We start from the raw sequence: 16863 nt of genomic DNA, 5'->3' as shown, positions 1-16863 counted from the left end.
TGAAAAGTTCTGAGAAAAGTCTTAAAATAACTTTGCATGTGTGCCTCTGTGCATGTGCGCACACGTGTGTCTTAGCATGGAAACAGAAGAATAAGAAAATTTGTATTATATAATTTTCTGAGACAAAAATACGTCCCCATATTTCTGTTAAATGAGTAGCTAAAGGAGTAGTTTGCTTTAAAACCTTATTTCACTTAAAAATATTTAGTGGCAACATTTCCCCAAATTATCATTGTTAACAACCAAGTAAGATCTTTAACTGGAGTTTGTAGGTAGCACTCTTCATGCAATCAGCAGAAATGGGCACTCCTTCTTAAGGTTTAAGAAAACAGAAAAACCACAAAGAATGTTTGAAATTATTTTCTCCTGATTGGTAGAACAGATGCCTTTCCTTAAGGAAAATGCACTGGGCCAAAACAAAGCCATATTCTTTTAAAATACATTGTTTAGTAATTGTATTATCTCTGGATTATATAAAATTTACTTTCAGCGCAAGGATTTCACTTTTCTAGGAAAGGTTTATCAGCAAAATAGAGCAGGACAACAGTCAGAGGATAAACGGTTAAAAGAATCAACTATGTTAAGGGCAAGAGCAATTCAAGAAATGACAATGTAAGTACACTGAAAGGAAATCAGCCAATGTGGATGTGATTTTGTCTAGGGGTCATTCAGGAACACCTGGCTGGCTTTATTTCTAAGGCGATTGTCAAATCAATCTATAGAATGTGGATGAGGTGAAACGCAGAGGTAGAGTATCATCTGTAACTTTTCAAATACAACCTCCTGCTGAAATTCCAGGGAGAATGTAAGTGACTCCAATAAAGAAACCCGTCAGTCAGTCAGGAGTGTTTATTTATTATCCCCCTGTGCCAGGCACTGTTCTAGCCAATATGAAATGATACAAAATAAAGAGTAGTCATCACCCTTACAATCTCCTGAGAGTAAATGGATTAAATTTGCAAACACACACACATGTACACACACATACACACCCCTATGTGGGTGGTCAGGAAACTCAACTATATGAACATATAACAGCCTCATTTAGAAAAATCTTGATCAGAAAACTTACAAAATTAGAAAAACTTGGGAGCAGTGAATTTTATTGCAAATAGAATAAAATGGATTCATAAGGCATGTCTTTTATATGTCTCCTTATGCTATTAAAATTCAAAACTTCTCCCCAAATTTACAATACCCTTTTAGAACATATTTATCACACAAATAAGAATTCACACTGGTGTTGAGAAGCTGCTAACATGAATAAAATAACAAGGCTTGTGTCCACTAAGCTGTAAATCCCTTAAAGTCAAAGACTGGGCCTTATTTGCCTTTAATGTACATTCAGCACTCTGAAGATACAAGTAGTAAAGGAAGAAGAATGAGTGAATGAGTGGGTCACGTGGGTAAAGTTTTCAAAGAGGAGCTGAGCCCAGAATGTTAAAAGGGAAAAAAGAAGGGGAGTAGGATATTCCAAGCAGGGAGATCTTGTTGGTTGGCCCAAGTTGGTGTCCAAGTATTAGTAGAGGGCTTGCCATTTTCATTCAGCATGACCTCAGGAAGGTGTGGTCCACTAGGACTGTGTCCCTACCCAAATGCCACTTCTTAGTTTTAGGAACATTGTTATCTTGATTATCTATCCCAGTTCAAGTGTCCCTGGTGGTTGAATTGTTTGCAAGGATTTGTTTAATAAGAGGTTGGGTGATATTTCTGATTTGCCTGCCATGGCATTTGCTTGATACTATTATTTTTTTCATTTTGATTAGTTTTATTACTCAAAAAAGCTTTATTTTTAAATTTAGCCTTCTGACTCTGCTTGTGCCCTCAACACTTTCACAATGATTTTCTGCTCCTCCATAAAGAAAGCACGCTTAGTTCTGTCATGGCCACATTTAGCACACATGGAACCACCACAGGCCCTGCTGACATGTTTTTTCATTTTACATAACCTCGTAAGAACGGTTAAGTCTCATAGCACAAACCTCTTGAAGTCGGCCTGGGGCACATGCCACAGATATATTTTGGTGCTTTCCCAACCTTCTTGGTGTAAAGGCAAACAATTCTATTACCAAGGTCTTGGGACAACGTGGTTTAGTTAGAGGTTGTATTCTAGGAAAGCCTAAGACGGTATGTCAAATGCTGGACCCTGCTGAGTGCCACTAGACACCATCCCCAGAGAGCGTGATGTGAACTTAGTGTCGCTCAATTCGTATGTATGCTTCATGAGGGCAGGGACTTTTGTCTGTGTTCACTGCTACAGCCCCAGAGCCTGGAACACTGACTGATTTAGTAGGCATTCCATAAATAGTGTTTGTTCAGTGAATGAGTGGTGTTACAATTTTGGACGTTTGTTTTTACTTTTGCTTTATCCATTCTGCTTTTAGAGAGCTGTAAATTGGAGGGAAATCTTTGAATTCATTTCCCTTCTTCCTTCAGTCCAGAAAGTCTGGCCAAGGGTCCTGGCAAAGCCCTTCAAGGAGTGGGGATCCCCTCAGGAATTAGTGACGAGTGAGGCTACAGGGCGCAGGAGGAGGAGAGTTGCAGGAAATTCTTTCCCACTTCGTTTTGCTTTTGCAGCACCCTCCGCCACCCACCGCACTCTTTATCTGGGGTGAGGGGTGTCCTGTGGCCAGGAATGCGGGGGCTGCCCCGGCGGCGTTCCACGCCCGGGCCATCTGGGTCCTGCCCGCCGCGAGCCTTGCGGCACCCCCTGTCGGGCCAGCACCTGTTGGCCAGCCGAGTGGCGGCCCGCGCCCGCGCGACTCGGGCCGGGGCTGCCTGTCCCGGAGGCGCCGACCCCCGCCCGCCCCGCGGGCTGCCCGCCGAGAGAGCGGCCCGGCCTCCCCCGCTCGCCCGCCCGCCCGCACTCCGCCCGGGCTCGGCCCACGGCCCCCACCTCCCGACTGCCGCCGGGCTTGGCGGGGTGGGGTGGGGGGAAGGTAGAGAAGGGGAGGGGACAAGCCGGATCCTCCGGCCGCCCGGGCCTTCCCTCTCCACCCCGTGCGGAGACGCCGCGCGGAGCCCCGAGGTTAGCGCGGAGCCCGAGGCGCGGGGGAGGGGACGGGGACCGACCGGAGCCCCGTGGTGACCCCAAGCTGCTGAATTCCCCTCGGCTTCGTGGAGTGGGGGACGCGCCCGAACAAGGTGAACTTTGGTCGCGGAAAACTCAAGCCAGGTGCCGGGATCCGCGCTGCGGCGCTCGGGACCCGGCGCAGACCGCGCGCCGGGCGGGGGAGCGGGAGCCCCGCGGCCTCCCTCCGCCCGCGCCCGGGCCGCCCTCGGCCCGGAGCCCTCCGGCCCCGCTCCGGCGCTGCGGCCCAGGGGACCCGCCGCGGCGCCCTCGCCTGGTTTCTGCCCCCTCCCCCTTCGGGGGTGGGGGGTGGGGGTGGGGCGGGGGAGAGGGGCGCCCGGAGAGCCGCATCTATTGGCAGCTTTGTTATTGATCAGAAACCGCTCGCCGCCTATTTGGCTTCGAGGCTGGCTTCGCGCGACCCTTGAGTTTCCGCCTCCGTCCTGTCCCCAGCACTGACAGGTGCTCCCAGCGACTCGCTGGTGACTTCTCGCGGCTCCCCCGGCTCCCCCGCGTCCCCACCCCCCCTCTTTCCTCTTTCGCCTTCACCCCCACCCCCACCACTTCGGCACAGCTCAGGATTTGTTTAAACCTTGGGAAACTGGTTCAGGTCCAGGTTTTGCTTTGATCCTTTTCAAAAACTGGAGACACAGAAGAGGGCTCTAGGAAAAAGTTTTGGATGGGATTATGTGGAAACTACCCTGCGATTCTCTGCTGCCAGAGCAGGCTCGGCGCTTCCACCCCAGTGCAGCTTTCCCCTGGCGGTGGTGAAAGAGACTCCGGAGTCGCCGCTTCCGAAGTGCCCGCCGTGAGTGAGCTCTCGCCCCGGTCAGCCAAATGCTCCTCTTCGGGCTTCTCCTGCTGACATCTGCCCTGGCCGGCCAGAGACAGGGGACTCAGGCTGAGTCCAACCTGAGTAGTAAATTCCAGTTCTCCAGCAACAAGGAACAGAACGGTGAGTCTTTCCCTCACTCTCCCCGTTCTCGTTTCTCGCTGTGTGTGTTAACGTTGGCATTGTGCGTTGGCGTGTGATGTGCACCAGCGTGCAAAGGTATCATCGTCTCTCTTTCCATGCAAATGCGCGCTCGGGTCATTGGCATGGACGGTGGGTAGTTTGCAACTTCGGGAGCTGCCACAGAGCTCTAACGGGGCAACGTGCGTGCCACTGCAGCCTCTGCTAGAGTGAGGACATTCTGGGAGAGACTGTGAACGTCACTTCCAAACTCACATTGCGGGATCGCTCATTGCCAGAGTTAGAAGTTCAAGAACGGCCTCTAAAAAACGAATCCAAAATGAATGAGTCTTGGGATGTTTGACTTTACTCAGATTTTGGGGGGGAGGGGGTGTTCAGGAAATGTGTCAGCCGCATAAATTGAAGCACTCTAGGTGGAAGGCATCAATTAATCAATAAGTATATAGGAAATATAGAGGTCAAGAGGCCATGTGGGCACTTTTAGAGGAATTAAAAAATGTACTTCTCTTGCGCTCTATTTTTTTTTTTTAACGTGCCTTTGTACTATGAAGTCCTTACCTTTCTGGTGGTGTGTTTTTGTATGTGTTGGTGAATGACTGCTATTTTGTGTGTGCTGGAAACGACTTAATCCTGCATAGGAAATGAGAATTACTTTTAGCTTTCAAGTGTACCTGAAATGTTTAGAAAACTCTCAGATGCAAGTTCCCTTGGGCTGGGATTGCACAGAGCTGGAGAAAGGCTCCTTTCATAAAGCCAGGGCAGCTTCAGGGTGTGTAATTTGCTTAGCCTCTGAACCCATATGATTTATATCATTCCATTTCAAAACTCTTTTTCTCTTGATCTACCATTATGAAGTCATTTTTGAGAATACTTTGTAAATAGAAATTCTATACTGCACATGAAACCACAATGTTAATGTAGGCTGTCTAAAATTGGAATATTTAACACCCTGTTTACAAGTGGCGACTCTTACCATATTTGAAAAGAAATGTACATGTTTTTACTGCTTTGTATGTCATCTGCTCAGAATGCAAGCATGCTGTCACTTCATTACCCAGGCAATATGCACACAAGCAGCATAGCTAGAAAATCAGAATCTGGTGTTCTGTATTTTGAAGTCACAGTGACTTTTTTACATATTGGGGTGTTTCAAAGCTTCAACTTTGAATTTAAACTCTATGAAGTGTTCATCTTTAAGAAAGCACAGAAAGTTCTAGAGAGTAAAAATAGATAAAATAAGGATTCCTGGTACTTTTGTAAACATTGTTTGTCTTTATTGCTTGTGCAGCAAGACATTGTATCACATTTATCAGCCAATACCAGTGTGGTTGCTTCTTACAACTTGTTAATGTGATGGCACATGGCACCTGCAGACTCCTTGAGCTGCTGATCAAAGGGCAGCCTAGGGATCTATCTCTAATCACAGGAGCTGCAGAAGACTGGGGAAAAGTGATCAAAGGAGCCACAGCACCAGCTGTACCCAGGCAGGAAACAGATCAGAACAACCTTTGTTCTTTCTCATGTAAAATAAATGTCCAGTTCAAAATATTGCTTCTTACAAACTTCTCCATAATGACAACAATGTGCAATATTCCTGGTGTCTGTCTTCTATTTTTTATTGTTTCTGTCCCATATCACTTATCCTATTGCCTTGTCTTGTCAAGCCTGTCTTGGCATCTCCCTGTTTCCCTTTGCAAACTTGTGTTTCTCCTTGTCTTTTCCTTGTAGTTTTCTCATGTTCCCCATCCTATCATAACTTTGTAGTAGGCCCCAGAGCTTTGATGAAGCATGTGGTCATTGGCCACTTTACCCAAGTAGGTTCACACTCTCAGGAGAGATGAGTTCATTAAGTCAGGCCACACATTCGGTTGCCATCTGAGGCTGGGCCATTTCCATTCCTAAGATGCATGATGCTAAAAATAGCCTGGTTGTTTCCTAATCTGTGGGCAGAGGATTGGGCTATGTTTGGGGGTTGGTCTATGTTAGGCTTGGCAGCAGGGAAGGAAGGAGAAGTGGAGGAACTACTCATCTTGGAGTTTTTAGCCTAAGGATCAGTGGGACTGGCCAGCACTAGGGGGCAATATAGAGCTATTTTCCTGCACATGCTCAGCTTGATTTTTATACATCGAAGTTCCCAGAGTTGAGGATAACAGGTGGGTACTGAAGAAGGGCCCCTGGGAATGTGACCAGATATGCTGGAACTACTACTATTACCATCACCACCACCACCACTACTACTACTACTGGTACTACTACTTCTTTTTGACTTTCAAATTTTTCATTCCCTTCTATGGGTATTTTTTGTCCTCATGTTGAATTATGATTACTTTTTGATTACCCTACTCCTGTCTCAATTTTGACAATTGTCCAATTGTGTACATACAAACTCTCCCTGAGCATACTACACAGAGAATGCCATTGTCACAAGTCAGGCATTGCATCATTTTGTGAGAGGTCTTCTAAGTGCTAAATGTGAAATGTCCAAATTGCTCTACTATGACTACAGGAGCTAATTCCCACCTTCAGGACGCCCTCCCAATGACACTCTCTTGTCATGAGTATTTAAAAGTCTCAGATGGTGTTTATTCAATCAATTCCTCAGGCCTGCTCGGTTTCAATATTAACTTGGTATCCCAAGAGGTATTAGAGATGGAAATTGATTGCTGTAGCCAGTACTGAAGGCATCAATTTAGACTGGAACATGTAGGCATGATTTTGATTAGTTCTGAGCAGTCAGTGTCATTTACTGTATTATTAGTTACCTGTTTTTTAACCTACTATTGCATTGTAATTCTTGCCACTTTATTGTAAAAATGGCTTTATCCTCCAATATTGTAAGTTGCCTTCATGTATTATATTTCATTCTTAACCTTACTTCTGACCCTGAAGTCTCACATATAAAACAAGGATCTCCAGATTTACCTTAAGGAAAGAGAGAAAAGATAACACTTAGTGCCTTGGAGGGTGTCTGGCCTGTCCTCTTGTGTGACCATGGGAAAAATATACTAATATCTGTGCACAGTGACTCTAGATGAGAATGCCTACAACAAAATGATTAAGTTCTGGCATGGTGCTTCTGAACTGTAGCAGAGGGAGTCATACACATTCAGAAACAAAACAAAACAAAGCTTACTTTGTCTACAGCATGTAGCCTAAATAGATGGCCAAATCACAAAGTTGTTGGTAGAGTACTGACTCTTCCACCTAGTATCATTGATGAGGTTTACTCATAGACCTGAAACATACTTCTTAAGTTTTCTCATTTTCTTTAACCATACTGAATTTAGATTTGGAATATGCCAACATTAGTGAGGGTTAATCTTTTGAACATCAGTTATTTTATATGCTCTTTTCCTAAACCGCTTTTGTGGCACGTGGGACAATTTACTTTGGGAACAAAAGGTCTGCTAATAATGACTTTTTGCCTTTATCTTGTGTTTATGGATTTTCTGTCTCTTTTTGTCAGTGTCAGCGTTCTCTTCCTACTACTGCCAATGTGCCTGTATCTAACAAAACCATACCCAACCCCTCCCTGTTCTGTCCTTTTTAGGTGGCAGCTTCAAAGCTCTGTTTTCCTAAAAAACAAATAATCACAATCCTTAGAATAGTGTCCAGTGGTTATTAGGCTCTGACTGAGGACTAAAGGGACTTTCCTGCAAGTCTCTATAAGTTTTAGTGCATGACCTTTGTGACATATATTTTTGTTGTTTAGAGGCTTTTTTTAAAAAAAGACTTCCTCCTGGTTCTCTGCTGTGTTTGAGATAGTTGAGGAAGTTGAATAAGTAAAGTGCCATTATGTAATGATGAATTTTGTTTTTCATAATAGGTGATAAAAAAGGCCCATTCTATTATATGGTAACTTTTTCTTCCCTACTAACTGTTATCTTTGATATTGGGTGGATGATATACTTTGCATTTACCTCCAAAAGATGTTCAGAAAGCACAAAGTTCAGTAGGAAGCTTCTGAGATTATTATATCATTTGTCAAATAGTTGTAAATAGGTGGTAGAATCCAACTCTAAATTTTCCCCAATGGTGCTGTCTTATAGAGTTCTGTCTCAGGCACTGAAATCTTACTTTCTGTATTCTTCTTTCATCCTTCCTGAAACTTATTTCTTACATATCTATTTTAATATTTGTCTCCACTCCATGTTTTTTCAACCTTAACAGTGCTAAGATTCTAAATTTTATCTATAAACTTTCACACCTTTTGTAGAAACAAAATTATAATGATAACGTGATGTGTTAAATAAGTAATAATGAATCAAGACATTCCTAATGTCTGTACCAAAAAAATAAGTGCTGCCAAGACTGCTAAAATTTTCTCCATACGTTTCTATTTGTATCAACCAAAATGGTAGAGGTCATCATCAAAGTCCCTTCCTTCACTTACTGTAATTTTAATGTTTGCATTGTTTATTTGGAAGCATCATACATAGCTAGAATATCTCCATATAAATCTATGTAATATCTATATAACTCATTTATTAAACAGTCACTATTGCTTCTCAGTCATGTGACTCAGAACAAATGGAAATAATCTCTGGGTTGTATTATTTTTCTCTAGCACTGCCTCCAACTGTGATTTTTTTTTCAAATCTCCCTTTCTTATCTCCTAAGGACACATCTAGTGGTTGATTTTCAGTTGATATGCACCATTACTAACTACTATATGGATTGTTAAAATATTGAAATATTTCTAATGTGTTGAGAAGGAGCTAGTGCTATTCCTCTGACACAAATGGACCGTCCATCTGATGAACCAGCAACTTCAATGCCAGGCACAGCTCAAGGTCTCTGGGGTACTCCTGCAACCCTACTGGCTCTCTCCTGATTGATCAATGTTCCCGCCATATTGATTGTCCACCATTTTGGCACTTTTAGCTGTGGATAGTTTAGTTTATGTTGGTGTTAAAACTTCTACCCCTTTCCTCCCTGCTTGGCAGCAGAGGACTGACCTGTGACTTGAAGGACCTGGAATAAGGAAAGGGTGTGGCTTATTTTAAGCCCCCTTCCTTCATCTCTTTTGGTTTTAGCTCCTCCAGGGTTAGGGTTTGGGGAGAGATGGGAAGGTGGGCATGGCACGCTGGGCATGAGATTGCGACCCTGAGTTGTGCACTGACCAGGTGCTTTTGCACAGGTGGCACCTTCCTGTCACCTAGATGAAGTAGCTTACTTCCTCAGAGGTCTTGTTTCTGACCACTTAATCTAAATTAGCCACCCCTCACTATCTCATCAATGTTAATTAACTGCACAGCACTATCACTCTTTGATATTCTTCTTGTTGTTTACTGATTAATTTACTGTGTACCTGTACCCTCAAACTCCACCATAGAATCTGATTTCTTGAGAGCATGGGCCTTGTCTGACTTGTTCTCTGTAGGAGCTCCAGCACCTGGAACAGGGTATGGCATATAGAATGTGCCTGATAAATCGTTGATGGTTCTGGTTGTAGGGCCTTATTAGAGTAAGACTATAATGTTAACTGTAACAACAGGTCACCTTTTAAGATGTCTTTTTGGCCTTGGAACTTCTACACTGTTTGACTTTTTTCACAGAAAGATATACTTGTGTTGGTAGTGATGGGATGTACTACTTTGTAATCTCACTAGATAAACATGCTCCCGAGTGAGCATGTACCAAGCAAGTGGGTGGGTTTCCTAGAACTGGTGCTAGTTACTCTTAGAAGTGCCATTGCTGTGCATACCCTTATATTTTTTGAAGATGGGGATTATTGTGTGATACAGACCAGTGACTCTTGAGAATGATGAAGGGATGACAGGCCTCCAAAATCCATGTGCTTTCCATGTTTTGCTTGTGGCTCATGGATAACTTGCACAGACTAGAACTCAGGAACAAGTACAGTGCCAGGAATGTTAGAGATGGAAGGATCCCAAGAGTTTATCCTCACTGATGTGCAATTTGAGGCCTACAAAGTGGAAGTGACTTGACTTTGTCAGGGTTACTCTTGAGTGCTGCAGTATTAAAATGGCTAATGTGGTGATATAGTTTTCCTTATGTCAGAACCAATTAGGCAAATGGAATTCTAGTTCCAAAATTCAGACACTTTTTATAGAAACGTTTCTTTATTATGTTAAGATGTTGTATGCTTTACAGGTTGTAAGGCGAGGTGGGACTTGTTGCTTCTGAAACATTATTTACAGGAACACTAAGGAAAAAAATCTCATAATAATCATTAATTAAATGGAACAGATAATCTGGTGGCATATACTGTAATACTTTTGTTGGTGTAGAAATCTGACAGTTTGGTAAATGACTGGAAATACTACTGTTAGAATAGATACCATTATATGTTAGAACCTTATTTTAAGCAGGTATACCAGGTCCATAGATGAATGATGTTTATCTTAATATTTTGGTTTGTGAATTGATAAAGACGAAGAGGATGGTTGACATTGGCATATTGGCATGCTTGGTTCCACAAGGGAGCTTTTTGTTGGTAATAATTTCAACATTTTATTTAGCAGGATTTCTCAGCAATAAAATTGCCATGAAGATGAAAAAAATAAGCATGTTTAGTTAACTCCAGAAAGCATAGCCTATTTGTTTTTTGAAGTGGATTTAATGAGTGATTTTAACTTTTATTTACATTGTATTATATAGGATATTCTATTCAGAAATTCACAATTCTCTTTAAGGTCAAGAGCATCAGAAAATAAATTCAGAGCTATGGATTTGAATGGCTTGCCTAAAACATTAGTAATTTACCTTTTTAAAAATTCTGTTTGTAAATTTCCAAACTCCAAAAACAAAGGGAGCTAAAAATTATAAAAAGTGGCTATAATAATTACATTTTTATTAAAGCCTATTTGTTATAAGTGATATTTTTGGTAGCATTCACTCATTGTGTCTTGCACCTCATGGGAATACATTTTAAATTTAGTTTATCTAATTGTTCCAGTCATCAGATTTCTCATCAGACTTCATGTGCCATCTTCAAGCAGCTTTCTCTAGTCTCCTGGTGACTGAGTGGCCTTCTCACTGGACATTTGCCTTGTTTCTAAACCAAACCGTCTTTGCTAGACTGGCTTCACTAAATTTGTTTTTTTGGTGTTCTGCTTCATTCCTCTTTTATTTTTAAATTGTGATTTTTTTTTTTTTGTACTTGTTGTTTTTCCTTTTGAATAGGAGGTAAGTCATTTCTTAGTCCAGTGAGGTATGTGTTGGGTTGTCGCTGGGGTCTGAGGGGTGGAAGCAAAGTGGAAGTCTGTTTCCTTGAGGGAAATCCTCAAACAGCACAAGGCCCATTAATGGTACTAAGGATGTAGAGTTTGCTTTGCTACTGTGTACACCATGTCCTGATAAACCCGTAAGAGCTACCAGGAAGGGCCCAGGGGCAGCAGTGTTTAGATGCATTATTTGAGGGTAGCTGGATGGGTCTAAAGGGCTCTGAGTGAGCTTCTGGTTTTGTAATGCTTAATAATGACTCCCCAGGAGTGCCTGTTAGGTGCCACATTTGTGCTCAGTGTTTGTAGACAGTATACAGTTTATAAACTCCCCATGAGGTATTAGGAAAAACACCCAGACTTCGCTGGCTAAGTAGCTTAGCTAAGGTCCCACAGCTGGTAAATGTTTGGACCTTGGTCTGACTCCAAGCCAGGACTCAGAGCCACGTGCCTTTTCCTTCGTAAGTTAAATGGTCTAATGTTTTATTAGAAGATTGTTTTCATTCAGCAAATATTTATGAGCATCTGTTCTTTGCTAAGCTTTGCCCTAGGTGCTGGGTACACAAAGAAGAAGATGCAGTTCCTGCCCTTGAGAAACCGTCCGAGGAGGATGGCAGATCCTTGCTTTGCCTCATGGTTTATTAGTTTTGTGCTCGAAAGTGCTATTGGAACACAGAGTGCTTTATTTCACTTCAAAAATCCTCTATTGATTTACTAAATGGTTGATTTTTGACTGGAAAGGAAGTTCAAAGAGAAAAATTCCCACAGAGGAGGTGACCTGTTTTGAAGTGGGTCTGAGAGGAGAAAGAGGAAAGCATTGTAGGGAGAGGGAACGGCCTGAACAAAAGAATAGAAAGAGACAACAGAAGTCTACAGTATGGAGAATGAGTAGAGGCAGAAAAAAGTGGATAGGTGTTCTGGACTGACTCATTCCAGGGCCCTGATGCTTGTGCTGTGTGCTCCCTGCAGGGTTGGTGGTTAACAAACAGAACAAAAGAAAAACTCTTCATATTTAAGATTCACCCAAAACCCCTTATTTTCCATTATTTTCTAGGAAGGCACGCAGGAGCAGAGTTCTGCTCCGGTGTGCATAGTTAACGGCGTATATTACTGGAATGTTTTTTAGTCATTAAGTACATTTGGAAGTTCTGAACTGGCTGGACAGCCTCATTTCCATGGCTGTAAGCTAAGCCTGGGTCCACACTACTCTAGGTTGCCTTCTTTATGTAAACAAAGAGCTATTTTCACACTTCATTCACAAAATGGAAGGCATAAGGCTGGGTGAGGAATGGGGGGAGTGTGATAAAAGGGAAGCAGCTTCCAGGACACTGAATTAGTTTAATGAAGCTGTTACATCGCAAGCAAAGAAAACAGCCTTAACGCTCTTAAGGGAAAGGATTTCAAGTTTTGTGGAAAATCAGTTCCTATAAGGTTACTCTCCATTGAATAACTGTATCATTTCTCAAGTGAAGTTCATTCTGGCCCCTCGTATACAATGCTAGAAATGTTGTGTAGTATTTAAAGATTTGAAATGACTGAGTTCTCTTGGTGGATGTGCTATCTTGATGCTGTGCCATTTTTTTGAAGCTATGCTATTTGTGTTCTAGGAAATCCTTGTTCATGAGTGGATACTATTTTAAGCATTTCAATGTTTGCACAATAGAGATATGTTTCTGTGCTTAAATACGTACAGTTGGCCATTGTACCACCTTTTGAGTCACTACAAAGATCAGAAACCATTAACAACAGAAGTTGGACTTATGTGGTACTTACCTCATGTTGTTTTTGGCACTTATTTTTGCTAGGTATGTATAAAGACATCTGTCTTTTAAACAATCATTTTATTTATCTGTTTTTCCTACTGAGGAATAAATCACAGCTTGTTTCCCTTTCTGCTACATGTATTCATAGTCTAGGGTGATTAGAAATGCAAATTGGGAGTCATTAAAGCTTTATAATTTATTTTTTATGGCACCAGGAGATATTTAGAATCAGTATACTAAGAAGGAACATTTGCTTAAAATGTAAGATGTATGCAGGTTAGAAGAAAGAAGTATTCATTTTCCTTACCAGAAATTTCCTAGTGGATTTTGGGAAAAAAGGGAACATACAAGTGCTCATTTCTGATTTATTATACTTTAAACCTGAGACATGATGATAAGTAGAGTGCAGATTGTTTAAGAACATAGAAAAAACCCTCCTAGTAACTAGTAACACACTAATAACTCTGAGTGTTTTCAAACTGCTCTATGGAAACATACTAAAGATTCTTTCTTACTAGAGTGTGGTTTGCTATTGGATTACACATCCAAAGGCCAGATAAAATTCAGCTGAACTTCTTGTTTAGAAAACAAGGAAAAAATTGGATAATGCTAGTATGAAAAGAATACTTATGTACATCCATAGCCAGAGGTGGCATATCCTGGAGGCAGATCTCTGCTGGAAATATGTTGATGTTGTAGGTAATAAAAGTTATTAGGGAATGCTTCCTCTTCAATAAGCAGCAATGTCTCTGTAACTATGCATTTTGTTCCTGACTTTACTTATTTGTAAACAAAAAGTACACTATTTCTGGGACTTTAAATGAAAATGAATCATCTCTGCTATAAAAGAGACTAGACCTTATAGCATATTACTGTTTTAATAGCTTCAGATGCAGTTGTATATATATTGGAGATATATATGATGGGTTTAATTGTATCTTTGCTTTGTGTTAGTCACTGTAGTCAAAACTGTCTGACTGTTTCTACAAAATGCAGCCATCTAAAAATAGCGGTGTTTCCCAGGTCAGAATCTGGCCAGGATATTGAGAGAGGCTGAGTGTAGGTATCCAACTGATAAATGCTAACCCTTTAAAAAGTGGTTTTTGTTGGTGTTTTCTTGAGAATATTAGCTGTCTTGAGGTTTAAAGCCAGGGTAAAGAATGTAAAATTAGGAATTAAATCATCGCTCTGCTTATTTAAAAAACAACTTTTTCTACATGGTAGAAAATTTATCTTTAATCTGTACTGATAACTTTTAATAGCCATCACTTGGCCACCCCATTAAACTAACTGCCTTAAAATGGTTTCCTTTTAGAACTAACATTTACATCCTAGGAAATCAGTTAGAGTGTCTGGATTTTACATTTCCCTTGCAATCTTTGTTTGCAGTCATTTTCTGAATGGCCAACCTGCCATAGCAAAACACTCAGAGGTGCAAATCTTCTGGAAGAAGTGCAAAGGCCACAAGTTTACTTGGAAAAATGGAAAAATAGGACTTTATTTAATATATCTGCCGAACATTTAAAACTGCATAAAGCACAGGAAATACTTTTGGTGTGTGGGAATGTGTGGTGTTTCAAAACTACAAACATTGTTCTGAAAATTTCCCCGGTAGTGGTGAATTATATGAGACCACGTCCATCTAAGGAAGGCCTGTTTAACTAGCTTGTGGTTCTGGGGCTCATTCAAACACTCTTAAACAAAATAAAGGGAATGGATGTAATAACTTCTTTATGGAAAGGCCATAAAAAAACTACAGGGCCATGTAAACAAATTGGGTCATTTACTAGATGTGTAAGTGATAGATTTGCAGTCCCAATTTAGGGGTGTGTATTATGTTTCATAGGGTGGTGACCATGTCTACCTTGAGAATGGGATTACAAGCTTATTTGTTTGTTTTTGTCTAGTGCTTGGAAACCCACTATTGCCATTTTGTACTGCAGCTTGAAAACATACTGAAACTTTGGAGCATTTACATTTATAACCCTGTTCAACTTTGGAAAATGGCTAGAAACTCATGTGTAAAAAGTTGAATTGACCTGATTTTTGGTAGCACTAGATTCTTTTGAAGGAAAATAAGATGATGGAAATTGAAATTTTCCTTCTGGGCTCAGACATGTCTAAACTAATTGTAAAATAATTGTTCTGGCTCACAAGAGTAGACTCCTAACTACAACTATGTAAAGTAAAAAAATCTAACAACTGTTTTGATGTACAGTTACTGTAACTCTGCCAGTCTTGTAGTAAAACCACTATTATAACCAACCTAGTGTGACATTCGTTTGTCTTACTGGAGAAGTAGGTAATAAGTCCTATCCCAAGTTGTCTTACTTTTTGGAGAGTCACTTTATTGCATTAGGAAATTAATTTACCTTCTCTGAAATTGGGTATGAAGGTTGTGCCAGAATGGTTCAATAAAAGGGAGTTGGGTGGGTGGGAATGTGAAAATGTTGTGCTGCACCTTGGTGGTGATGACTAGTGGTAGTGGAAGCCAGAAATAAATCTGGAAATGAACGTAAGCAAAGGAAACTAAATAATTTTTATGTTGATACCATAACATTTATTCATTCTGTAACGTCTCTCAATCATAGTTGGCTCATTTGCCTTTAAAGGAAGTGATTGTGGAAGAAACCCTTAGTAAAAATCAATGAGCCTTTCTAAGTTTTAAAAACTGATGGCATCATACCACACTGGCAACTTTTAAGTGTTACTGCTGGAAGTTTGGCAGCGGAAATAACTGCTCCAGCTCAGCTCCACAGCCTTAAAAAACAATGGACAATGGTGGACATTATAGTTTCTGTGTAATGTGTGATTTGCTATTTCCTTTTTTTTTTTTTTTTTTTTGAGTAACTTAGGGTTAGGCGGCCTGAAGTCTATGAAGAAACGTAAGACTTGCGTTTAGGCTGGATTCTCTGTGATCTTGCAAACGATTCAGATCTTTGTGGCTTAGGTACTTATTGAACTTTTGTATGTAGTTTTATACTATCTCAGTAAAAACTCTAAGAACTGAGGTGTTTGAAGTGACTCTAGTACCTGCCTGAAACCGTGAGGCATTGTGGAAGACGCAAAGACAAATTAGAGTTAGTCTTGGCCTTCGAGTCAATTATAGTCAAAGAGGGAGATAAACATGCAGCCAGTTATAGTGTAGACCAAAAAGTGATAGTTTTGTGTTTGGTGGGGATTCAAAGAAAGGCAAGGTTATTTACTTCTGAGCTGTTAGCAAAGGCTGAGAAGAGCTGTTAGGGGACAGAGATGTTTTGAATGAAGGTAGGGTAGGATTTTAGGAGTTGGGAACCTGGTGGGTGAATATGCAGAATAAGGAAGTATGGGAAATTCATGAAGTCTAAAGTGCAGTTTGTTCTGACGGAGACCTCAGAGACAGGTTCAGTGGGAAGGTCATTGGAAAGAGGAGGCACAAATGAAAACTGGTGTATTACTTAGGCTTCGGTAAATAGGAGAGTGATTCTTGATGCCTCATTGTAAACTCCTTTATCGGTCCTCCCATCCCAGTTATTCATTCAGGCAGTCACATTATGAATTAAATCTGATTTCTGATGGCGTCTAGTAGATACAGAATGAAGGTTGCTGAACAGTGAAGAATAAAGGTAGAAGGAAAAGGAGATTGCATATGAAGAAATCCCCATGAAGAGGAGGCAGTGAAGGAAAAAAAATGCATTTTTAAGGTAGGTAATGAAGGATGCCAAGGAACAAGAGAAAAGTCACAGAAATTGTCCCACAGTATGAAATAGAACAGAGATTCAAGAAAATGAAGATCCAATGAACAGCCTAGGATTTTTCAAAGTTGACAGAAACAAAAACAAAAACATCGGTGTAATGAGCAGTACAGAAGAAGAGTTATGGAGTAAAGTG

General features: G+C 41.1%; 1 protein-coding gene and 1 pseudogene across 2 annotated transcripts in view; one reads left to right on the top strand and one right to left on the bottom strand.

Moving 5' to 3' along the window:
- Positions 1-1798: 1798 nt before the first annotated feature.
- Positions 1799-2297, bottom strand: LOC123638811 (annotated as a pseudogene).
- A 676-nt stretch (positions 2298-2973) lies between these two features.
- The window catches only part of PDGFC (platelet derived growth factor C), a 210341-nt gene continuing 196451 nt past the window's right edge, over positions 2974-16863 (top strand). Inside the window, exons 1-2 of one of the 2 annotated variants that reach the window (XM_045552169.1) lie at positions 2974-3028; positions 3792-4025. In XM_045552169.1, the coding sequence (XP_045408125.1) occupies positions 3908-4025 (118 nt within the window). In that variant the 5' untranslated portion in view covers positions 2974-3028; positions 3792-3907. The other variant, XM_045552170.1, reaches the window with a different exon arrangement.

This window comes from Lemur catta, chromosome 5 (genome assembly GCF_020740605.2).
Source record: "Lemur catta isolate mLemCat1 chromosome 5, mLemCat1.pri, whole genome shotgun sequence".
Taxonomy (NCBI): Eukaryota; Metazoa; Chordata; class Mammalia; order Primates; family Lemuridae; genus Lemur; species Lemur catta.
This window is presented reverse-complemented; position numbering and strand designations above follow the sequence as displayed.